This window comes from Pangasianodon hypophthalmus, chromosome 19 (assembly GCF_027358585.1).
Source record: "Pangasianodon hypophthalmus isolate fPanHyp1 chromosome 19, fPanHyp1.pri, whole genome shotgun sequence".
In the NCBI taxonomy this organism is placed as follows: Eukaryota; Metazoa; Chordata; class Actinopteri; order Siluriformes; family Pangasiidae; genus Pangasianodon; species Pangasianodon hypophthalmus.
The window spans coordinates 1,755,195-1,772,918 of NC_069728.1; the positions used below are offsets into that span (position 1 = coordinate 1,755,195).

At 39.8% G+C, this 17,724-nt stretch overlaps 1 protein-coding gene across 3 annotated transcripts; it reads left to right on the forward strand.

Moving 5' to 3' along the window:
- The first annotated feature begins 742 nt into the window (after positions 1–742).
- Positions 743–15,868, forward strand: olfml2ba (olfactomedin-like 2Ba). Of its 3 annotated transcripts, none has more exons than XM_034313722.2 (8): positions 743–1,166; positions 1,425–1,652; positions 3,370–3,486; positions 5,612–5,776; positions 6,982–7,159; positions 10,566–11,561; positions 12,448–12,624; positions 12,971–15,868. In XM_034313722.2, exons 1-8 carry the CDS (start codon positions 1,020–1,022, stop codon positions 13,591–13,593), a joined length of 2,631 nt encoding a protein of 876 aa, XP_034169613.1. In that variant the 5' UTR covers positions 743–1,019; the 3' UTR covers positions 13,594–15,868. The 3 variants fall into 3 exon arrangements, with proteins under 3 accessions (XP_034169613.1, XP_034169614.1, XP_034169615.1); XM_034313723.2 differs by having other exon boundaries at positions 5,624–5,776; XM_034313724.2 differs by having other exon boundaries at positions 1,025–1,166; positions 1,484–1,652.
- The last annotated feature ends 1,856 nt before the right edge of the window (positions 15,869–17,724 follow it).

A 17,724-nucleotide genomic window follows, 5' to 3' on the forward strand; every position in this document is an offset into this window, starting at 1 on the left:
CATTGTCTACTGAAAGGAAAAATTGCAACGTGTTGGCGGTCGGGCCACACTGTACAATACAGTACAGTGGGGCCAGTTAGCATCAGTCCACAGGCCGCATTTGGCCCTGGGGCCAGACTTTGGAGACCCCTGGAGTTAATAGTGTATGTCTATATAGGCTAGTATGCTATTGATGTTTTAGAGATGTATAACATTAAACCTGCTAGACAACAATACTGTGGTCTATGTCGTGCTTTACAAGTTTATCATTAATTTGGTGGACAAACAGTTGTTTAATTTCTCCTATCAGGATGCTCACGTGCAAATTACTTTTGTGTAACCTAATACTGCAAGGCCTAAATTAGTCATTTAAGTCAGTAGTTAATAGCATAATAGCAACTACTATATGCTTTAGTTCATGATGGTGTGCAAAAACACGCAGAAGATGGCGCTATGGCACTTCTACTGGTGCGCACAATGGGCGCGTATTTATTACAATACACTGCTGGCCAAAATGATTGCTGGATCTTGGAAATGCCCTGATTTATGAAAACAATTAGCACTCATTTTGAAAGTCTCTAGCTAGTCGGTATGCTCACAGCACACATGCCGTGATTTGTTATAGGGCTCATCTGCAAATTACATCCTACAGAGACAATATCGTGATGGTGACTACTAAATGAAATATGGTGCAGTCCTAGGCGTAATCCCCCGTTGCCACCCACTATTTGTCTCCACCAGCCCTTCCAGCCTGCCCTCCTCACTGTCTCTCAGCTGGAATAGGCTGTTTCAGTCTTTTTTCTTCATACAGCAGGCAGATCGCGCACCTGTTCATATGGACGACATTAACGACACTGAACTGTCTAACCCCTGTCGTTTCCATCCGCCGTTTCAATGACTGGACCAGAAGAGCGCAATATATTGAGATACATGAAACATCTTCTCTGTAATAAACGAAAGAACTAGAGCCTAACATTCACTGTCACTGTTTTTCCCGAAAGTTTGTTTTCGGTGTAGAATAAAGGTTTTGTAGCTCCGCGATGGAGAAAGTGGGATTTTGGTGCCTGGTGTTACTCGCTTACACTTCAGCCGCCCCAAACGCCCCTCGCGCGCTTCAGCAGGAGAAAAGCGAACAAAACAAACCTTCAGAAGCTGAGCTGGAAGATCAGGGTAACGTTTTGATTGAGGTAAGAAACAACGCCATTTCACGATGTCAAAGTGCACAGTTATTTTTTTTTCTAATGAATGTACATTAGTTGTTAATCGATGCTTCAGGGTTTTATGATTAAAATCCAATAAACAGTGTTTACTGTGTAATGTGCTGTGCATGCACCGCAGGCTTCTTTAACGAACCTCTTTGAAAGTTTTACTTTGTTACGTTGCTGTGTTGTGCATTGATCATGGCTTGGTGGAAAATGTATCCGTGCGTCCTCTTCTCTTTGTAGCTGCTGGCTGATTATGACAAAGAGAGAGGCGCTGACTGTGGCTGTAAATGTGTTGTCAGAGTCCCGGGCAGGAGCGCGCGCCCTCCGGAGTCCTACACGGTGCAGAGCGTCGCGTCTCGCCACGGCTGCAAGTGCGCATGCGCAGCAACTCCACAGCCAGCGCAGCAGCCCTGCGAGGAAAGCTTAAGAGAAAAGAAGCTGCAGCAAGTTGCGAGAGAAAATGACAAGGTGAATGCAAGTGGATTAAATAGAGCTGCCTAAAACTCCCAGCGTTGTATAGTCGCTCTGGCCACTTTATAATGTACACCTAACATGAAGCTACACACACCGGCCATTTTATCAGGTACACGGAGCCTGTAGGAGCACATTGTGGGAATGCAGTTATTGCAGTCAGCCCAGCTATTGTTATGCTTTTGGATGCTTTTGGTTAGTGGACTGTCCTTTAATCAGCAGTGACACTGAGGTGTCTAAGTAACACTGATACACTCATACAAGCTAAATACACACAACCATGTCAGTGTCACTGCTTTCTGTTTTGCCGAGAGTGGTCTAGCACCTAAATATAGTATTGTCTTGTCAGTGATCAGCCCTTCTCATTGAATGAGAGAATGGAGGCTGATGAATTATGCATAGCAAAAGATGGGCAATATTTATGAGCTGTATATCAACAAAGTACACATATTAGGTAGGTTTATGTGATATGGCCAGTGAGTGTAGCTACAAGGTGACTGTATCTAATAAAGGTGTTTCTAACTTTTCCAAGTCCAACTGTAAGTAAACTAACAATAGAGTTGTTTTGCTTTACATTCCTAAGCAATTTACAAAGTGTGTCCAGACTTGTAGTTATGGTTTGATTACCATGGAGATTACCATCTACAGATGGATGACAAATTAAATGCAAACCTGAATAAATAAATGGAGACATAACAAGTACAGATGCCTCCAGACAGATTTACTGCAGTTAACATCCTACCATGCTCTGTGGCATATATAAAATGCAGATCAGGCTCAGGTGACTAACATATTGCGTTAAAAAAATGACAAGAGAAATGATCAAAGTGACTTAAAATGAAGGATCATTATTTAGGCATGGAAGGCAGGAGCTTCAGGCACAAAGGCTGCTCAGCTGAAACTGTGATTCATAGAAACAGTCACTAAAGAGCATTTAGTTCTATGGGAGAGACATCAGTAAATAGGATTGGAAATGTGCACATCCAGTGACTGTGATGCTTGTGCATTTGTGTGATATGTAAGGAAGAACAGAAGAGCAACTGTTCTACAGGTGACTGAGAATTTAGGATATGATCAGATTGTCGGCAAGAACAGTTCATCCCCAACTATAAGTGCATGTATGCATACGCCAAAATAACAGTACAGGCCTGAATTTGACCCCTACAGTGATTGTCCGGTGGGTCCGTTCTGGTGTGGGAGGAATTTTGCTAGCATGTTTGGGTCCACTTGTCCACTTAGATGGAAAGGGTCACTGCAAAACAACAAAACAAAAAAAGGTATTCTGACTATATTATTCAATGATGAAACATTTCTACCCTGATGGGAGTGGTATCTTCCAGGATGACAGTGCCCCCATACGCAGGGCACGGGGGATCACTGAATGGGTTGATGAGTATGAAAATCATCTAAATGAGAGATCTGTAAAATCTGTGCCAAGGCACACTGAAGCTGCTCTGGTGGCCCAGCACCTTACTTAGACACTTTATTTTGTTTTTTTTCTTTGTCACCCCTCTGTGTACTGTCTTGTCTATCCTAGTGTGAGCTATGGTGGCATTGTGTTATATAGCCTGTGTAGCCTGGATCCATATGGATCCATTGAAACATTGCTCTTCCTTACTCATTCCAATGGTTTGAGAACAATACTAAAGCATACCCTGAGGCATGAGCTGCAAGGATTGTCCCAAGCTCTGTTTATTTTGTTTGATCCTTACAGCTCCTGGCTATAATGGACTTGCTGGAGGACTCTTTCTCCAAAGCAAATCTGTTAAAGTTGCTTAAGCTGAGTATGCTCACTGCCGAGCTGCTGGAACGGGTGGCCAACATCGAGAGGGTGAGTATAGAAAATGGATATGGGGAAAAGTTAGCAGTGTTTGATATCTATGATATATATTTGTGTATGATATCTGTGTCAACCACAGTTATGTCTGATTTAGCCAAGTTTAAACTATGAATTTGTGATTAAATCATTTGCAGTTCACTTGGAGGGGGAAATCGACTGTCAAAAGATTGGTGTGTCAGTCTTTTTTATGAATATATTGTAAAGCTCAGTTCATCAGCCTTGACTCAAATTAGATTGGAATTGGAACCCAAATAAAGCATTATAAAATGGATAGTTTCAGTTCTGAAATCTGATTGCTGTTGTAAAATCCTCCATATATGCACACCTGTGAATGCATCACAATAGCTGAATTCTGTGTCAATTCAGCAGGTTTTAAATAATAAGAAAACAGCAGGTTTTAAACAATAAAAAAAACAAAAAAACTGTTACACTTAAGCCATTGTTCTGTCCAGATAATGCCCTAATCCTTGTCTGTTAAATTGTTTAGCCATCAAAGATTACTGTTAACATATTACATAGCCTGGTGGAAGAATTGTTTATCATGAATATTATTAAAATTAAATTCTTTAATGAACACTGGATTTTTGTTAACATATTGTTTTTGCTGCCCTTTTTATACAAGCAATAAGCAACCCGAGAGCGTGTTTTTATTGTGGGCTTTGCGTTGTACCCTTACCCCATGATAAAATCATTGTAAAGCCCTGTCGTTGCTTATTGCTAATGGCTTATTCTATGCCATCATATTCAGTTGTCACGCTGGGATCTTGGGTGGTCAGTGCCACTGTTCATCTCTCTGATGGGCTGGTGGCTGGGATTCTGCCCCCTCCCCAGTGTGGCGTGTGTCCCTGTCAGGATGTGGTGACTCTTCTCTTAATGTAGTGCACAAAGCATTTTGACCCTGAACTTGTAAAGCATCAGATAAAATCCTAATCACAGTAGGTTACTCTTTATTTGAGCAGTGGTTAAGACTTTGGTCTATTGTTTGGAAGGTCTTGAGTTCACATCCCAGCACCATTAAGATGCCACTGTTGGACTCTTGAGCAAGGCCCTTAACCCTCAACTGCTTAGTTGTAATCCTGTCTCAATTGTAAGTTGCTTTAGATAAAAATGTTAGCTGAATTAGGTAAATGTAAATGTATTTACCTATTCCTGTAGCTCTGAACTTGTCTTTCATAGATTCTCTTTTAACAGATATTAGCAAACATTGTCCCTGTGTCTGCTTCAGTTTCATCTGGGTTCAAATCCTTACGCTTGCCCATTTTTCCTGCTTCCAGCTACCAGAACTGACTGTTCACTTGCTGCCTAATATTATCCCACCCCTTGACAGGTACCATTGTAACGAGATAATCAATGTTATTCATTTCACCTGTCAGTGGTTTTAATGTTATGGCTGATCAGTGTATTCCCACCATATGTCCAGTGTTCCCAGGATATGCTCTGGATCCACCACGACCCCTTCAGTGGTTACTGAAAATGAATGAGTGAATGAATAAATTAATGTTTAATGAATGCAGCGATGTTTTATATAAGCCAGTAGAGTCATGTTTTCTAACGATACACCAATTAAGACCATCATTGGGGCTGCTGTGATCACTTCTAATATTAGAAACACTATATTTAAAGCTGTCTGTCTATATTTTTAAACTGTGGTTGGTTATGTAAGAGGTACTGCACAGTGAATGTCTCAATATAAGTAAATAACAATTCAAAATTGTGTTTTTTTCTGCAAGGCTCATTACTTTCTGGAATCGGGACTCTTTGGCAGGCAACTTACTGGCATTTAACATATGTTTGTGCATGTTTTCCTTACTCAAAACTATATAACATTAAAATAACAAACTTGTCATTTTATTTAACTCTCATGTTACCCTCTCCTGCATAACAGTATGCCACCGTTATATGATTGTTGTTGTCTTGGGGGTGTTGTATTTTTCTTTTCTTCTCTGTTTTTTTTAATTAAAACATTTCTGTGCATAGCCTAGGAAATAATTCCTTTGTGAACAAATCCATGTCATTTCTTATTCTGATTTGTTGCTGCAACAGTAAAGGCAAGAGCATAGCATAAACATTAATTAACAGATTCACATTAGTGGCTGTTTTGTGCGCTACACTCCAGGTATTATTTCAGAACCAGACTACTGAGAAGACTAAGGTACAGAGTGTGCCACCAGAACCAGAAATAAGAGCAGTCCTACCGACATCTGCACCCCCACCATGGCGTGAGAACAGAAAGAAACAGAGCGAGAAGAGTAGTGAGGCTGCAGCTTATCAGCATACAGAGGTGGGCAGATCCTAACACTATAGCAGCATACATCCAGGGGTGGAAAATACTTGAGTCATTGTACTTCCTTACTGTAATTTGCATATGCATTATTTTGACCTATTTATATAGTTGAAATGGAATACTTGTGGTCCTACTTCTTTTAATTCTAATTACAATTCCAAAAAAAACCTTTCACTCCTTCTATTTTTATTTAGACCTTCAAAGTATTGATTACAAATCACAGCTCTCTTCTTCTCTGTCATACAGCCAATGACAGTGAACAGGCCCGGCAATCAATTGAGTTCAGATTATCATCCAATCAAGTAGAAAATCAAGTAGAAAATCCAATCAGTGTAGAAAAAACTATGAAGAATCATAACAATTTGTCATCTGCTCCGAACTTCTCTTGCTACACAATGTAGTTAGTGCTATAGCTATTTGTGTGCATATGAATGTGGATAATCCACTACACTGCAGTGTGGAACTTCAGGATGAACATCCCTGGCCCTTACCTCAGTAAAATGTTTCAATATGTTGGAGTAAGCAAAGACTCGTATAATAAAATGAGAATAAAACAAAGGCATGAACTCAGTTAGCCTGTTTTATTTGCTAATGCCAGGTTGGACTAGCATTGATGCCAGTAGCTAACATAATTAGCTAGGCAGTAAGTCAAATTGATTTCTGATTAATTTATTATTAAACTACATAGCGTTAGTCATGCATATGACCAGCATACTTACAGAGATTGAATGACTCAGGCAAAACTGCAGTTGCTTTAAAATGAATATCATCTTCTTACAGTTTTTAGATAAGTAATAAGTCACTTTTAATAAGTAACTTTTAAGTGACTAACTTAATTTCATCAGTTGAAAACATTTACTTATTACTTAATACTTCGGTATATTTAAAAGTAGCAAAGTTTTTAACTTTTACTTGAGTACATTTGGCTGGATACTTTCACTTTTAACTGAGTAAGATTATGACACACTATATTTTCTCACTGCTTTTTCCACCCCTACAAATATCTACAGTTTCCTTTTACAATTTTATGAATCACGTATTCATAAAATTAATATAGCATAGGGATACAGCTAAATCATTGTAAAATAAAATGTGCCAAATAGCATCTAAGACTGAATGGTGTGTGCTAGGTGCAAGGTGGCATAACCATCCTTGCTACCCAGCTACAATCCCACATGTGATATGACCTGTGATTTGGACAGAGTAAGTATGAGGAGAAGTTTGTGGGAGGCCTGTTAAAAAGGAGTGGACCTGGACCAGATGTTAAAGCTTTACAGGAACAAGAGCATCATGGGAGGCAGCAGCACCCAAAGTTGATTGTTAGGGGGATCACATACTACAAATCTGACCCGGTGGATGAGACAGAGACAGAGGAGAACAGTAAGTAAATACAATCTGTTTACTACATATTCTAAATCAACTGACAGATACATCTAGAAAAGATGGCATTTTCAGAGCTGCATTATTGAAGGCCATGCTACAAAGTCTGTTATCCACGTATGCTAGTTTGCAATCCCCATGGTCCTTGAGTAAAAATAGATAGGGAAAATACACCTATTTTACAATTTATCTACAAAAAATAGAATTACAAAATATTACAAATGATTTTGAAAAAGTATTTTTTCATGGCCCTCTCCAAACCTGATTTGAAGAAGTAGGGTTTTGGGCCACCATGAGCTACCGGAACACTTTCAGAATCAGTATCAGAATCAGAACACACTTTATTTGCCAATATTATCAGAGATCCACAGTCATGTATCAGAATTTCTCTTGGTGTGACTGGTGCCATGTAACATACACAGGTGTAACACAGGTGTCAAAAATTGTCACATACACACATTGTATATAGTGCCACAAATTAACATACAGATACAGAGACAGATCAGACTTACAAAGTGCAGAGACAATAACACATATGTGTATAACATGCAAAGTATGAATCTAAAACCAAGAAAAACATCATTAGTCTTGGTTGGTGAGGTTGATGAAGCTGTTGTGATGACAAGCTCTCTTGGTGCATATGGTTCAGTAGCGCCTGCCTTATGGTAGCTTCTGAAACAGGTGGTTCCCTGGATGGGTGGGGTCAATAGCAATTTTCTGGCCCCATGTCCTTGCTCTGGTGGTGTACAGTTCATTGATGGGAGTGGGCAGGTATCTGATGATCTTCTCAACAGTTCAGCTTACTTACTGTAATATTCTCTTGGACTGAGAAGAGTAGGAGGGGAGCCACACAGGGATGGAGGATGTAAGGATGCCCTCAATGATAGCTCTGTAAAACTGAACCAGTATTGATAGACATACATTGAGTTTCCTCAACTGCCTCAGAAAGAACATTCTTCCATCCATGTGCCTAACTAAGGCATGTGATGTTCTTCATGTTCTTCATGAAGAACAATTCTGAGGATATTGTTCGCACACCAGCCTGCAAGTTGCGTTCTCTTTCAAGCATTCAGTTCGGTATCTCACTATGGGACACACCCCTTCGTGCTGTCCCTCAGAAGCACTATTGCATTCTGCCAGCATGGACTGGCTGGTAGACATGACATGTGCATTGCAGAGGCAGGGCATACATCTGCCTTATAATCCTCGGCACTATGTCACCGAGTCTAAAACCTCTTCTTGCTCGCAGAAGCATCTCTCAGATGACGAGCGCAGCTAGCAGGTCAGCTAAACTGTTCAGGGAGCGAGTTACCCGCCTGCTCTAAACATTCGTCTGCTTGCGGCTAGCCTGTTCCCAAACAGTAGCCTTAGTCAGCTAGTCACCTTACTATGCTGTGCTTATTGATGTCTTACATGGAGACGTTGTGTGAACACTGTGCCCGCTTTTCCCTTAAGAGTCTCCAGTGCTAGCTGTCCTGTTTGGCCACCTGTATATAAGCGTTTTCAATGATGGGTTGCCTCCCTCAGGCTGGATCCGCCATGTGCATCGCCATGTCACTGTGTCAATAACCTGTGCAGCGGCCCTGCATCCCTGGAAATGCCCCTCTTTTGTGACGTAAGATGTGCCAGTGGGAACTGTCCCGACCAGAAAGGCAATCATGACAGATGCCATGGGACTTGTATATGTTACTGGAGGTAATTTCAGAACCTCCATTTGAGTCTCTGGATCAGCTAGATCTCAGAGCTCTCTTTTTGAGTTTCTGCACAGTGCCTCAGTAACAACCACGCTTTGTCGGTAAACCCATTATATATGCAATTTCTATGGGGCGAGGCTCAGGTCTTGCTGAAGCCTAATCCCTCTTTCATCCACAGTTATTGAAAGCCAGTTACATTATTAGCTTTCTATCCTCCTTCTTTTGTTTCTGGACAGGAGTGATTAAATGCTCTCTGTCCGGTCCATGCGCTGCAGACCTATGTTGACAGGAAATCCGACCAGCTGTTTGATGGGCTGCGCCTCACTTGGGTAGGCCAATCACAAAACAGCACTTTGCGCACTGGATTATGGAAGCCATAGACTCAGTTCTCAGTGATTAAACCCATACTGGCGCATTCTGTCCTTAGCTTGAGCTCGTGAACAGACATGTCAGTCACGTCAGTTTGGCCATGGTCATTGAGATAAGCTTGGCTGGCATTTCTGGAGTCACCATATCACATAGTGAGATACCAAAATGAATGCTTGAAAGAGAACTTTAAGTTACAACCGTAACCCCAGTTCTCTGACAGCATGAGTGAGGTATCTAATTGGACCACCCTCCATGCGTAGAATGAGGAAGAGGTGTGTTTGTGTAGACTGTGTAGCTGATGTTGTGCCAAGGATTATAAGGCAGATGTAAGCACGAAGGGGTGTGTGCCATAGTGGGATACCTCACTCATGCTAACTAGAGAACTGGGGTCACGTTCGTAACCTAAAGCTACTTTCCTTTGTCAGTCAGACTTATCAGTGTCCTTTATGAGAGCCACTATAGTGGTATCAGCTACAAATGTGATGGACTAGACTGAGAGATGGAGAGAAATGCAATCATTTGTACATAATGAGTATAGTATAGGAAAGTACGCCCCCTTGTGGTGCACCCTGCTAGTTGATAGGCTGCATGGTTTGATTCACACATGTCTTCTATCTGTCAGTTGATTAGGAATCCATTGACAGATTTCAGAGAGGATAGCCACCTGAAGAAGCATGGCATACATTCGTTTAGGGATTAAAGTATTGAAAGTGGAGCTAAAGTCCACAAAACGGATTCTGGCATAGACACCAGTATTGTCCAGATGGTCCAGGACATAGTGGAGGCTCGTATTGACCGCATTCTCCACAGTTGGTCATATAGGCAAAAATGCAGTGGATCCAGACGGGGGCTTGTGTTCCTTTTCAAAATCGATAACACCATAAGCTTACATGATTTCATGATCACTGATGTCAGAGTCGATGCGCACAGATTCTACAGGTCACTGGAACTGTACTAGAGGGATGGAGCACCATTCTTTCAGAAGATGTTTCCCTAATTAATTTTGATGATGATGGTGGAAAGTGCTGTCTAACCTGTTGGTCCAAAGTCTTCAATTAGTGTTCAGTTGGGTTGGTAACTGGTAACTATGTTCATAGCATATGATTTCCATTATTTTCATCCTTATCAAACCTTTCAGTGAGCCCTCGAAGTTGAACACAAAAGCTGTTCAGAAGGTACAAAAAAAGGCAGTTTCACACAACATTTTATGATTCCAAAGCCTTTGTTTAAAGATGTAGGGTCTTGTAAGAGCCTCACATAGTATTCAATCTAAAATGGGAATGTTATGATCATAAATCTTAAATGGATAAGACAGTGATTTGTTGTTTAATTCCTTCCTGTAGTGGGTGAAGATGAAAGCCACAGTGGTGACAGCTCCGTAGATCTTTTTTCAGAGGAGGAACTTCTTCCTCTCAGTGCTCCTTCGTTCAAAACTATCACCAGACCATGGCCAATTTCAGCTAAACCCAACACTCCACCTCAGGATAGTACAACACCACAAAGTGTGCCCAAGCCTCAGCTGGAAGAATCTGACTCTTCTCTGTCGGTCAAGAGGAAAATGCTTAATAATTCAGGGCTTGCATTGGCAAAAACCTTCCAGTCAACCACAGAAAGCTTCATCAAGCTCAGAGCCTTGCAGTCCTCAGCTACCACAGATAACGTCCGAGCCATTTGGCCCACAAAACACACCATACCTCAAACACTCCCTGGAACAGAGGAAGAAAGAGAGGAGAAGACCACTTCTCAGATGATGATGAACATGGAATCAACTTCAAGTCACATAAAGATGAAGTCTAATTCAGCTTCTTTAGAAATGACAGAAAACATCATACCAAGCACAGTAGCGGCCGTCATCAGTCAGTCAGAGGTCACTATGAAAACTTTAACTGAGCAAACTCACAACACTGGAACCATTTCCAGGCAGAATTTCAGTCAGGCCAATGAACAAAACACGCTGTCAAATGCAACTTCATCACCAACCACTCAGAGCCAAGCTGCTACTATTCCAGAAACTTATTCCAATCCAATCACAGATGTGAGAAGCTACATGAAGACCAATGCTGGGATGACAGCTACTACCACAGAGTCTGGCAATACAGGAACAATTGTCATTCTGTCTACATCACATGTAACTGAGGGTGAAAGTGATTCCAGCACAACTGCATCAGTGTCCACAAACAGACTGGTTAATAGTACCACTACAACTATTACCACTGGCAAACCTGACAAACACAATACAGACAGCATTAGTTTGGTTAAAAAACAGCAAGACCCAAAACGAAAGATCATTAAAACTGTGGAGGATGAGGATGTTGAGGAGAAACCTCAAAGGCAGCCAGGTAAACAAAGTCTCTAAGTTTAACTACAGCAATACCACAAGCAAAAATGACTATGACCAATTATTTTTGAATATTTTATGGGTGGTTTTGGAATCTTGCCTCAATATTGCCTCTGATTTCCTAATTTTGTGTAGGTAGTGGGCAAACTAAAACTATACAATTATATATATATATATAAAATGTTCTTATTTCTCATTGAAAATATAAGTCATATTTTGAAGTACTTTTTAATTCCTGTCCTGTGTCCTGTTTTGAGAATTCAAAATTGCTTTATGCAAAATCCTTGATTTATGCAAAAATGTTCAACTTCTGAAAATTCATGCACCACTGAGTCTAGGACAGTTAAAAATGTGTGAGTATTTTTGACTACAGTGTAATATAATGACTAATATTAATAGCATAGCTAGTCCTAGAGGCTGTCTGTACCACTGACACTGACACTGGGCAAGAAGCAGAGTACACTCTGGATAGAATGCCAGTCCATCATGGGGTACACCATACATTCGCACATTTAAACATACCAAGGGGCAGTTTAGAGTAACCAGTCCAGCCAGATGACCAAACAGAGCTAATCTGAACTCATTTTCAAATGTAGATATTTCTTATTTTTCTTTTTAGATATTCTAAATGAGCCTTACAGGAACAATTTTCTAGAATTGTATAAGAGATCAATACTTTATGCCTATACTGTATGTTCTTAGGCTTATACTGTTATAATAAAAGTATAAAAGTGTCTGTCAAATGAAAAAAGTATCTGCCAAAATGAATAAATGTAAATTAGATGACCACATGTTGAGAGTGTATTGTGTTCCAAACATGTCTAAGTCAGATTCTACCCTGAACTGTAAACTAAGACCCTTAAAGAGGACTATTTTCTTGTTTGCAGGAGAATGCAAGGACACACTGGCCACAATCGCAGAACCCATAGCACACAACACATATGGCCGTAATGAAGGTGCCTGGATGAAAGACCCATTGGCTCGTGACAACAAGATCTATGTTGCTAATTATTATTATGGCAACAACCTGTTGGAGTTTCAGAACATGGATGTCTTTAAACAAGGTATCATTTCCAGTGAATATCCAGTGAGCAGAATTAGACTGAATTTCATTTGGAAAGCACTGCATGGACAGCGTTGCATGTACCTATTTTGCATGAAGGCAAGTCAATAATTCTGCTAAAAAAACAAGATTTCCATAAAACATGATATACTGAACTGTCATTTTCAGGCCTTTAGTTGAGGAATAATTTTAGTAACCATTTTAACATGCAATGTTTGATGTAATAAGCAGCAACAGAAGGCTGGAAAATTTTATTTTATGGTAGTTTAATATGGACACCTTCTCAATCTTGTTTAATTACTAATATTTGTTAATACTATTAATATTGAATCAATATTGAATTCCAGGTCGTTTCACCAACTTCTATAAGCTGCCCTATAGCTGGCTGGGCACAGGCCATGCAGTCTATGACGGTGCCTTCTTCTTCAACCGTGCTTTCTCACGTGACATCATCAAGTATGACCTCCGGCGGCGACGTGTGGCAGCCTGGACCATGTTGCATGACGCTGCACTGGAGAGTGATGAGGTTTCATCATGGCGATGGAGAGGCCACTCGGATGTGGAGCTGGCTGTAGATGAAAGTGGCCTCTGGGTGATCTACGCTGCACTGGATGACGAAGGTTTCTTACAGGAAGTGATAGTACTGAGCCGTCTGAACCCGGATGACCTGACCACACAGCGAGAAACCACATGGAGGACGGGGCTGAGGCGTGAACGTTATGGCAACTGTTTTATTGTATGTGGGGTCCTGTATGCAACTGATCACCATGGAGAACAGCGGGAGAACAATCTGAGCTATGCCTTTGATACACATACCAATACACAAATGACCCCTCGGCTCCCTTTTGGCAATAACTCCACTTACATTGCTCAGATTGACTATAACCCCAAAGAAAGGGCACTTTATGCCTGGAACAATGGCCACCAGATCACTTATGATGTTGTATTTGCATACGTAGACCCACTTTAGATGGGAAAGCAGATCATTCTAAAGTGTATTATATAAATTTGGGGAAATGTATGCCTATGATACAATATGTGTATGAAATGTGGACTGTGGAGCAGTCACTTAACATTTTTGTGATATATTATCCCTCATATTTCTCATTATGCTGATGTTTGTACCAGTTATCTACAGTCAACTCCAAAATTATTGCCACATTATTAAAATAAGCAAAATTGAGTACTGTATTTTTCCCACATTTTTGCCCCTGCAAAACCTTTAATATTTTTATTATATTTAATATTTTAATTAATTAATGTAATTTTATATTATCGGCGCCATTACAATTAATATTTGGTGAAGCTTCTCTGGGAGAGAATACCAAAACTGAGCTTCTACCTGCAATGTCCAGTATAGCTGTAGAGGATCTTGCATCACTTCTCCATAAAGACCATTTCAAACTGTGTGTGCATGTCGACTTCCCTCTTCAATTCAGACACAGGTTTTCTACAGGAGTTCAAAAATTTTATGTATGTGTTGGTGCGTTTGGCTCATTATCTTGTTAGAAACTCTATCTTTGGTTCTATCTTAGCCTCCTGGTAGAGGCAACCTTGTTCAAGCTGAAATGTCCAGGCTAGCAGAATTCATGTTGACATCATATTCAAAAGAACTACTAGCCACAACACAGCCTCAAGGCATTACTTATCCACCCCCATGTTTTTCATTCCAATGGGGTTCATAGCCAAAAAGTTTGACTTTGACCACACACACTTCCAGTTGTAGTTCCTGAGGGCTTCTTTAATGCAACCCTTTCAAACTGTGGTATGGACGAGATGGCATCTAACACTTTTTGAAACTAATACATAAATCAACTGTGCAGAATTCAGTACAATTCTGAACGTTTGGGTGCTTTGCCTTCCTCACTTCACTTTGCAAATAAAAACAGATTTTTTTCTGACATTTTTGCATTTATTTAAAATATTAAATGTAAATATTACAATAATTTTTGGCAATAATTCTGGAGTTATAATACTATAGATGGTTTACAAGATACTAATATCGCTGTTTTGCTTAACAGTTCTTAGGAAAAAACTAATGTTTTGAACTCAGTGCCTTTATAAACACAAAATAACGGCTCAACCAAATATCAAGTTTACAGTGAGGGGGAAATACATCACTTATGTTTCAGACACTTTTGTTCTAGTTATATGTTATAGTTATTTAGTTCCAGTGCATCCAATATCCAATTCAAATTTACACACATAATGTCTTTTGATTTTGTACATGTAAAAGTACATATTCGTAAGCATGAACCAAAATATGTTTAAAAACAAAATTGATAGGGAAAAAAGAATTTGGACACCACAAATTGCCAACATTAGTGCTTTGTTGCAGAGCGGTGTTGGCAATTACAGCTCTATGATAAGATGTTATTGGGTTTTTGCAGCATTATGGCTCAATTTTGGCCCATTCCTCTCAGCAAAACATCTTCAATTCCCCAAGGATCCATCTGATGGATTCGCAAATTCAAAATCCGCCATAAATTTTCAATGGGATTCAAGTCAGAAGATTGGCTAGACCATGCAGTGACTTCTTGAGTTATTGTGGCTGCATGTTTGAGATTAAATTCTCTACTAATATGTCCCGGGAAATCACTCCATTAGTGTTTCTTTCAATGACGTGTAAAGCCCCAGTAATGTTTGCAGAGAAGCACCACCACATCATGATGTTCCCACTACTGTGCTTCACTGTAGACATGGTGTTCTTCGGATCCTACACACAATCCTTCTTTCTCCAAACATGAAGCGTTTAATTAGTGCTATATTGCCAAAGAGTCTTTTTGTTTCTTCTGAGCATATTGTTCCAAAATAGTTCTGATTTGTTTTAATGCTTTTAGACATGCATCTCTGTGCTTCTTTTTTAACAAAGGAACTGTTGTTCCTGCTGCTTTTGCGTCATCCTGCAACCGAAAGTGACTGCTGGCTTCTCTCTTACCTTCCTTATGATTAGTCTGAGAGCGTGGTTCACCTGTCTGGGGATTATTATTTAGAGTGCAATGAAATTTCCACCTGTATATCATCGAGCCAATTGTAGTGAAAGAGATGTTTAAGGTCTTTGCTATGGCTTTGCAGCTTTTTCATTCAAGTGTTGTTTAATAATGTTGTCTCCAAGAACTTTAGGAAGCTTTGTTGCTTATGAATACATACTTTTTGTTCAGATTTATATGAACAAAGACAAAAGATATGTAAGTTTGAAAGCGATATATGCACTGGAAGTATATTAAATAACAAAAACAAAATAAGTGTCCAAATTCTTATTTCCCCTCACAGTGTACACACATCATGGTTCACATGCAGTCATGGGAAAACAAAAGAACACCCTCCTACAATTGTATGTTTTTAGGATCAGGATGTAAATAACAGTTTATGGTCCTTAACCCCACTGAGATGAGAACATTTACTTCAGGTTATTGTTGCTAAAGGTGATTCTACATGTTACTGAATTATCGGGTGTACTTATTTTTCCCACCTGGTTTTTGAATGTTGCTTTACTTTTTTGGGGAAAAAAAACTACATATTGAAAACTGTTGTTTTTTTGGTGGTTGGTGAGGACCACACAATTTTTATTTAGGCCCTTATAAATAAAAACATAGGGGAAAATATATATATATATATATATATATATATATATATATATATATATATATATATATATATATATATATACATACACAGTCAGGTCCGGAAGTATTTGGACAATGACAGAGTTTTTGTGATTTTGCCTTTATACACCACCACAATGGATTTGAAATAAAACAATCAAGATGTGATCGAAGTGTAGACCTTCAGTTTTATTTTAAGAGGTTCCACAAAAATATGGCATTTACCATTTAGGAATTACAGCCATTTTACAGGGGCTCAAAGGTATTTGGACATAATTGTAAATATAACCATAATTTTAATACTTGGATGAAAATCCTTTGCAGTCAATGAGTGCCTGAAGTCTGGAGCCCATGTTCTCAAAACTCAAATTCTGAGTTTCCTCCTTGGAGATGCTTTGCCAGGCCTTCACTGCAGCCACCTTCAGTTGCTACTTGTTTGTGGGTCTTTCTGCCTTCAGTCTTGTCTTCAGTAAGTGAAAAGCAGCTCTATTGGGTTGAGATCAGGCGACTGACTTGGCCATTGAAGAATATTCCATTTCTTTGCCTTCAAAAAGTCTTGAGTTGCTTTCGCAGTATGTTTTGGGTCATTATCCACCTGCACTGTGAAGCGGCATCCTATCAGTTTTGTAGCATTTGACTGAATGTGAGCAGAGAGTATAGCCCTGTACACCTCAGAATTCATCCTGCTACTTCTGTCAGCAGTCACATCATCAATAAACACCAGTGAGCCCGTTCCATTGGCAGCCATACATGCCCATGCCATAACACTGCCTCCACCATGTTTGACACATGATGTGGTATACTTTGGATCATGAGCTGTTCCTTTCTTTTGCCGTACTTTTCTCTTCTTGTCATTCTGATACAAGTTAATCTTGGTTTCATCAGTCCAAAGAATCTTATTCCAGAACATGGTAGGCTTTTTTAGATGTTTTCTGGCAAAGTCTAATCTGGCTTTCCTGTTCTTGAATGTTACCAGTGGTTTGCACCTTGTTGTAAACCCTCTGTATTTACATTCATGAAGGCGTCTCTTGATTGTAGATTTTGACAATGATACGCCTACCTTCTCCAGAGTATTCTTGACTTCCGTTGATGTTGTGAAGCGGTTTTTCTTCACCAAGGAAAAGATTCTGCAATCATCCACTTTAGTTGTCTTCTGTGGTCTTCCAGGACTTTCGATGTTGTTGAGTTCACCAGTGCTTTCTTTCTTTTTAAGAATGTACCCAATTGTTGATTTGGCCACACCTAAGGTTTTTGCTATCTCTCTTATAGATTTATGTTGTTTTTTCAGCCTAATGATGGCCTCCTTCACTTGCATTGAGATCTCCTTGGACTTCATATTGGTAGCACCAGTCGAACAGCTGCCAAATGCCAACTCAATACCTGATATCAACTCCAGACCTTTTATCTGCTTCATTTGTCTTGAAGTAATGAGGGAATGGACTGCACCTGGTCAATTAACTTCTCGTCAGTCAATTGTCCAAATACCTTTGAGCCCC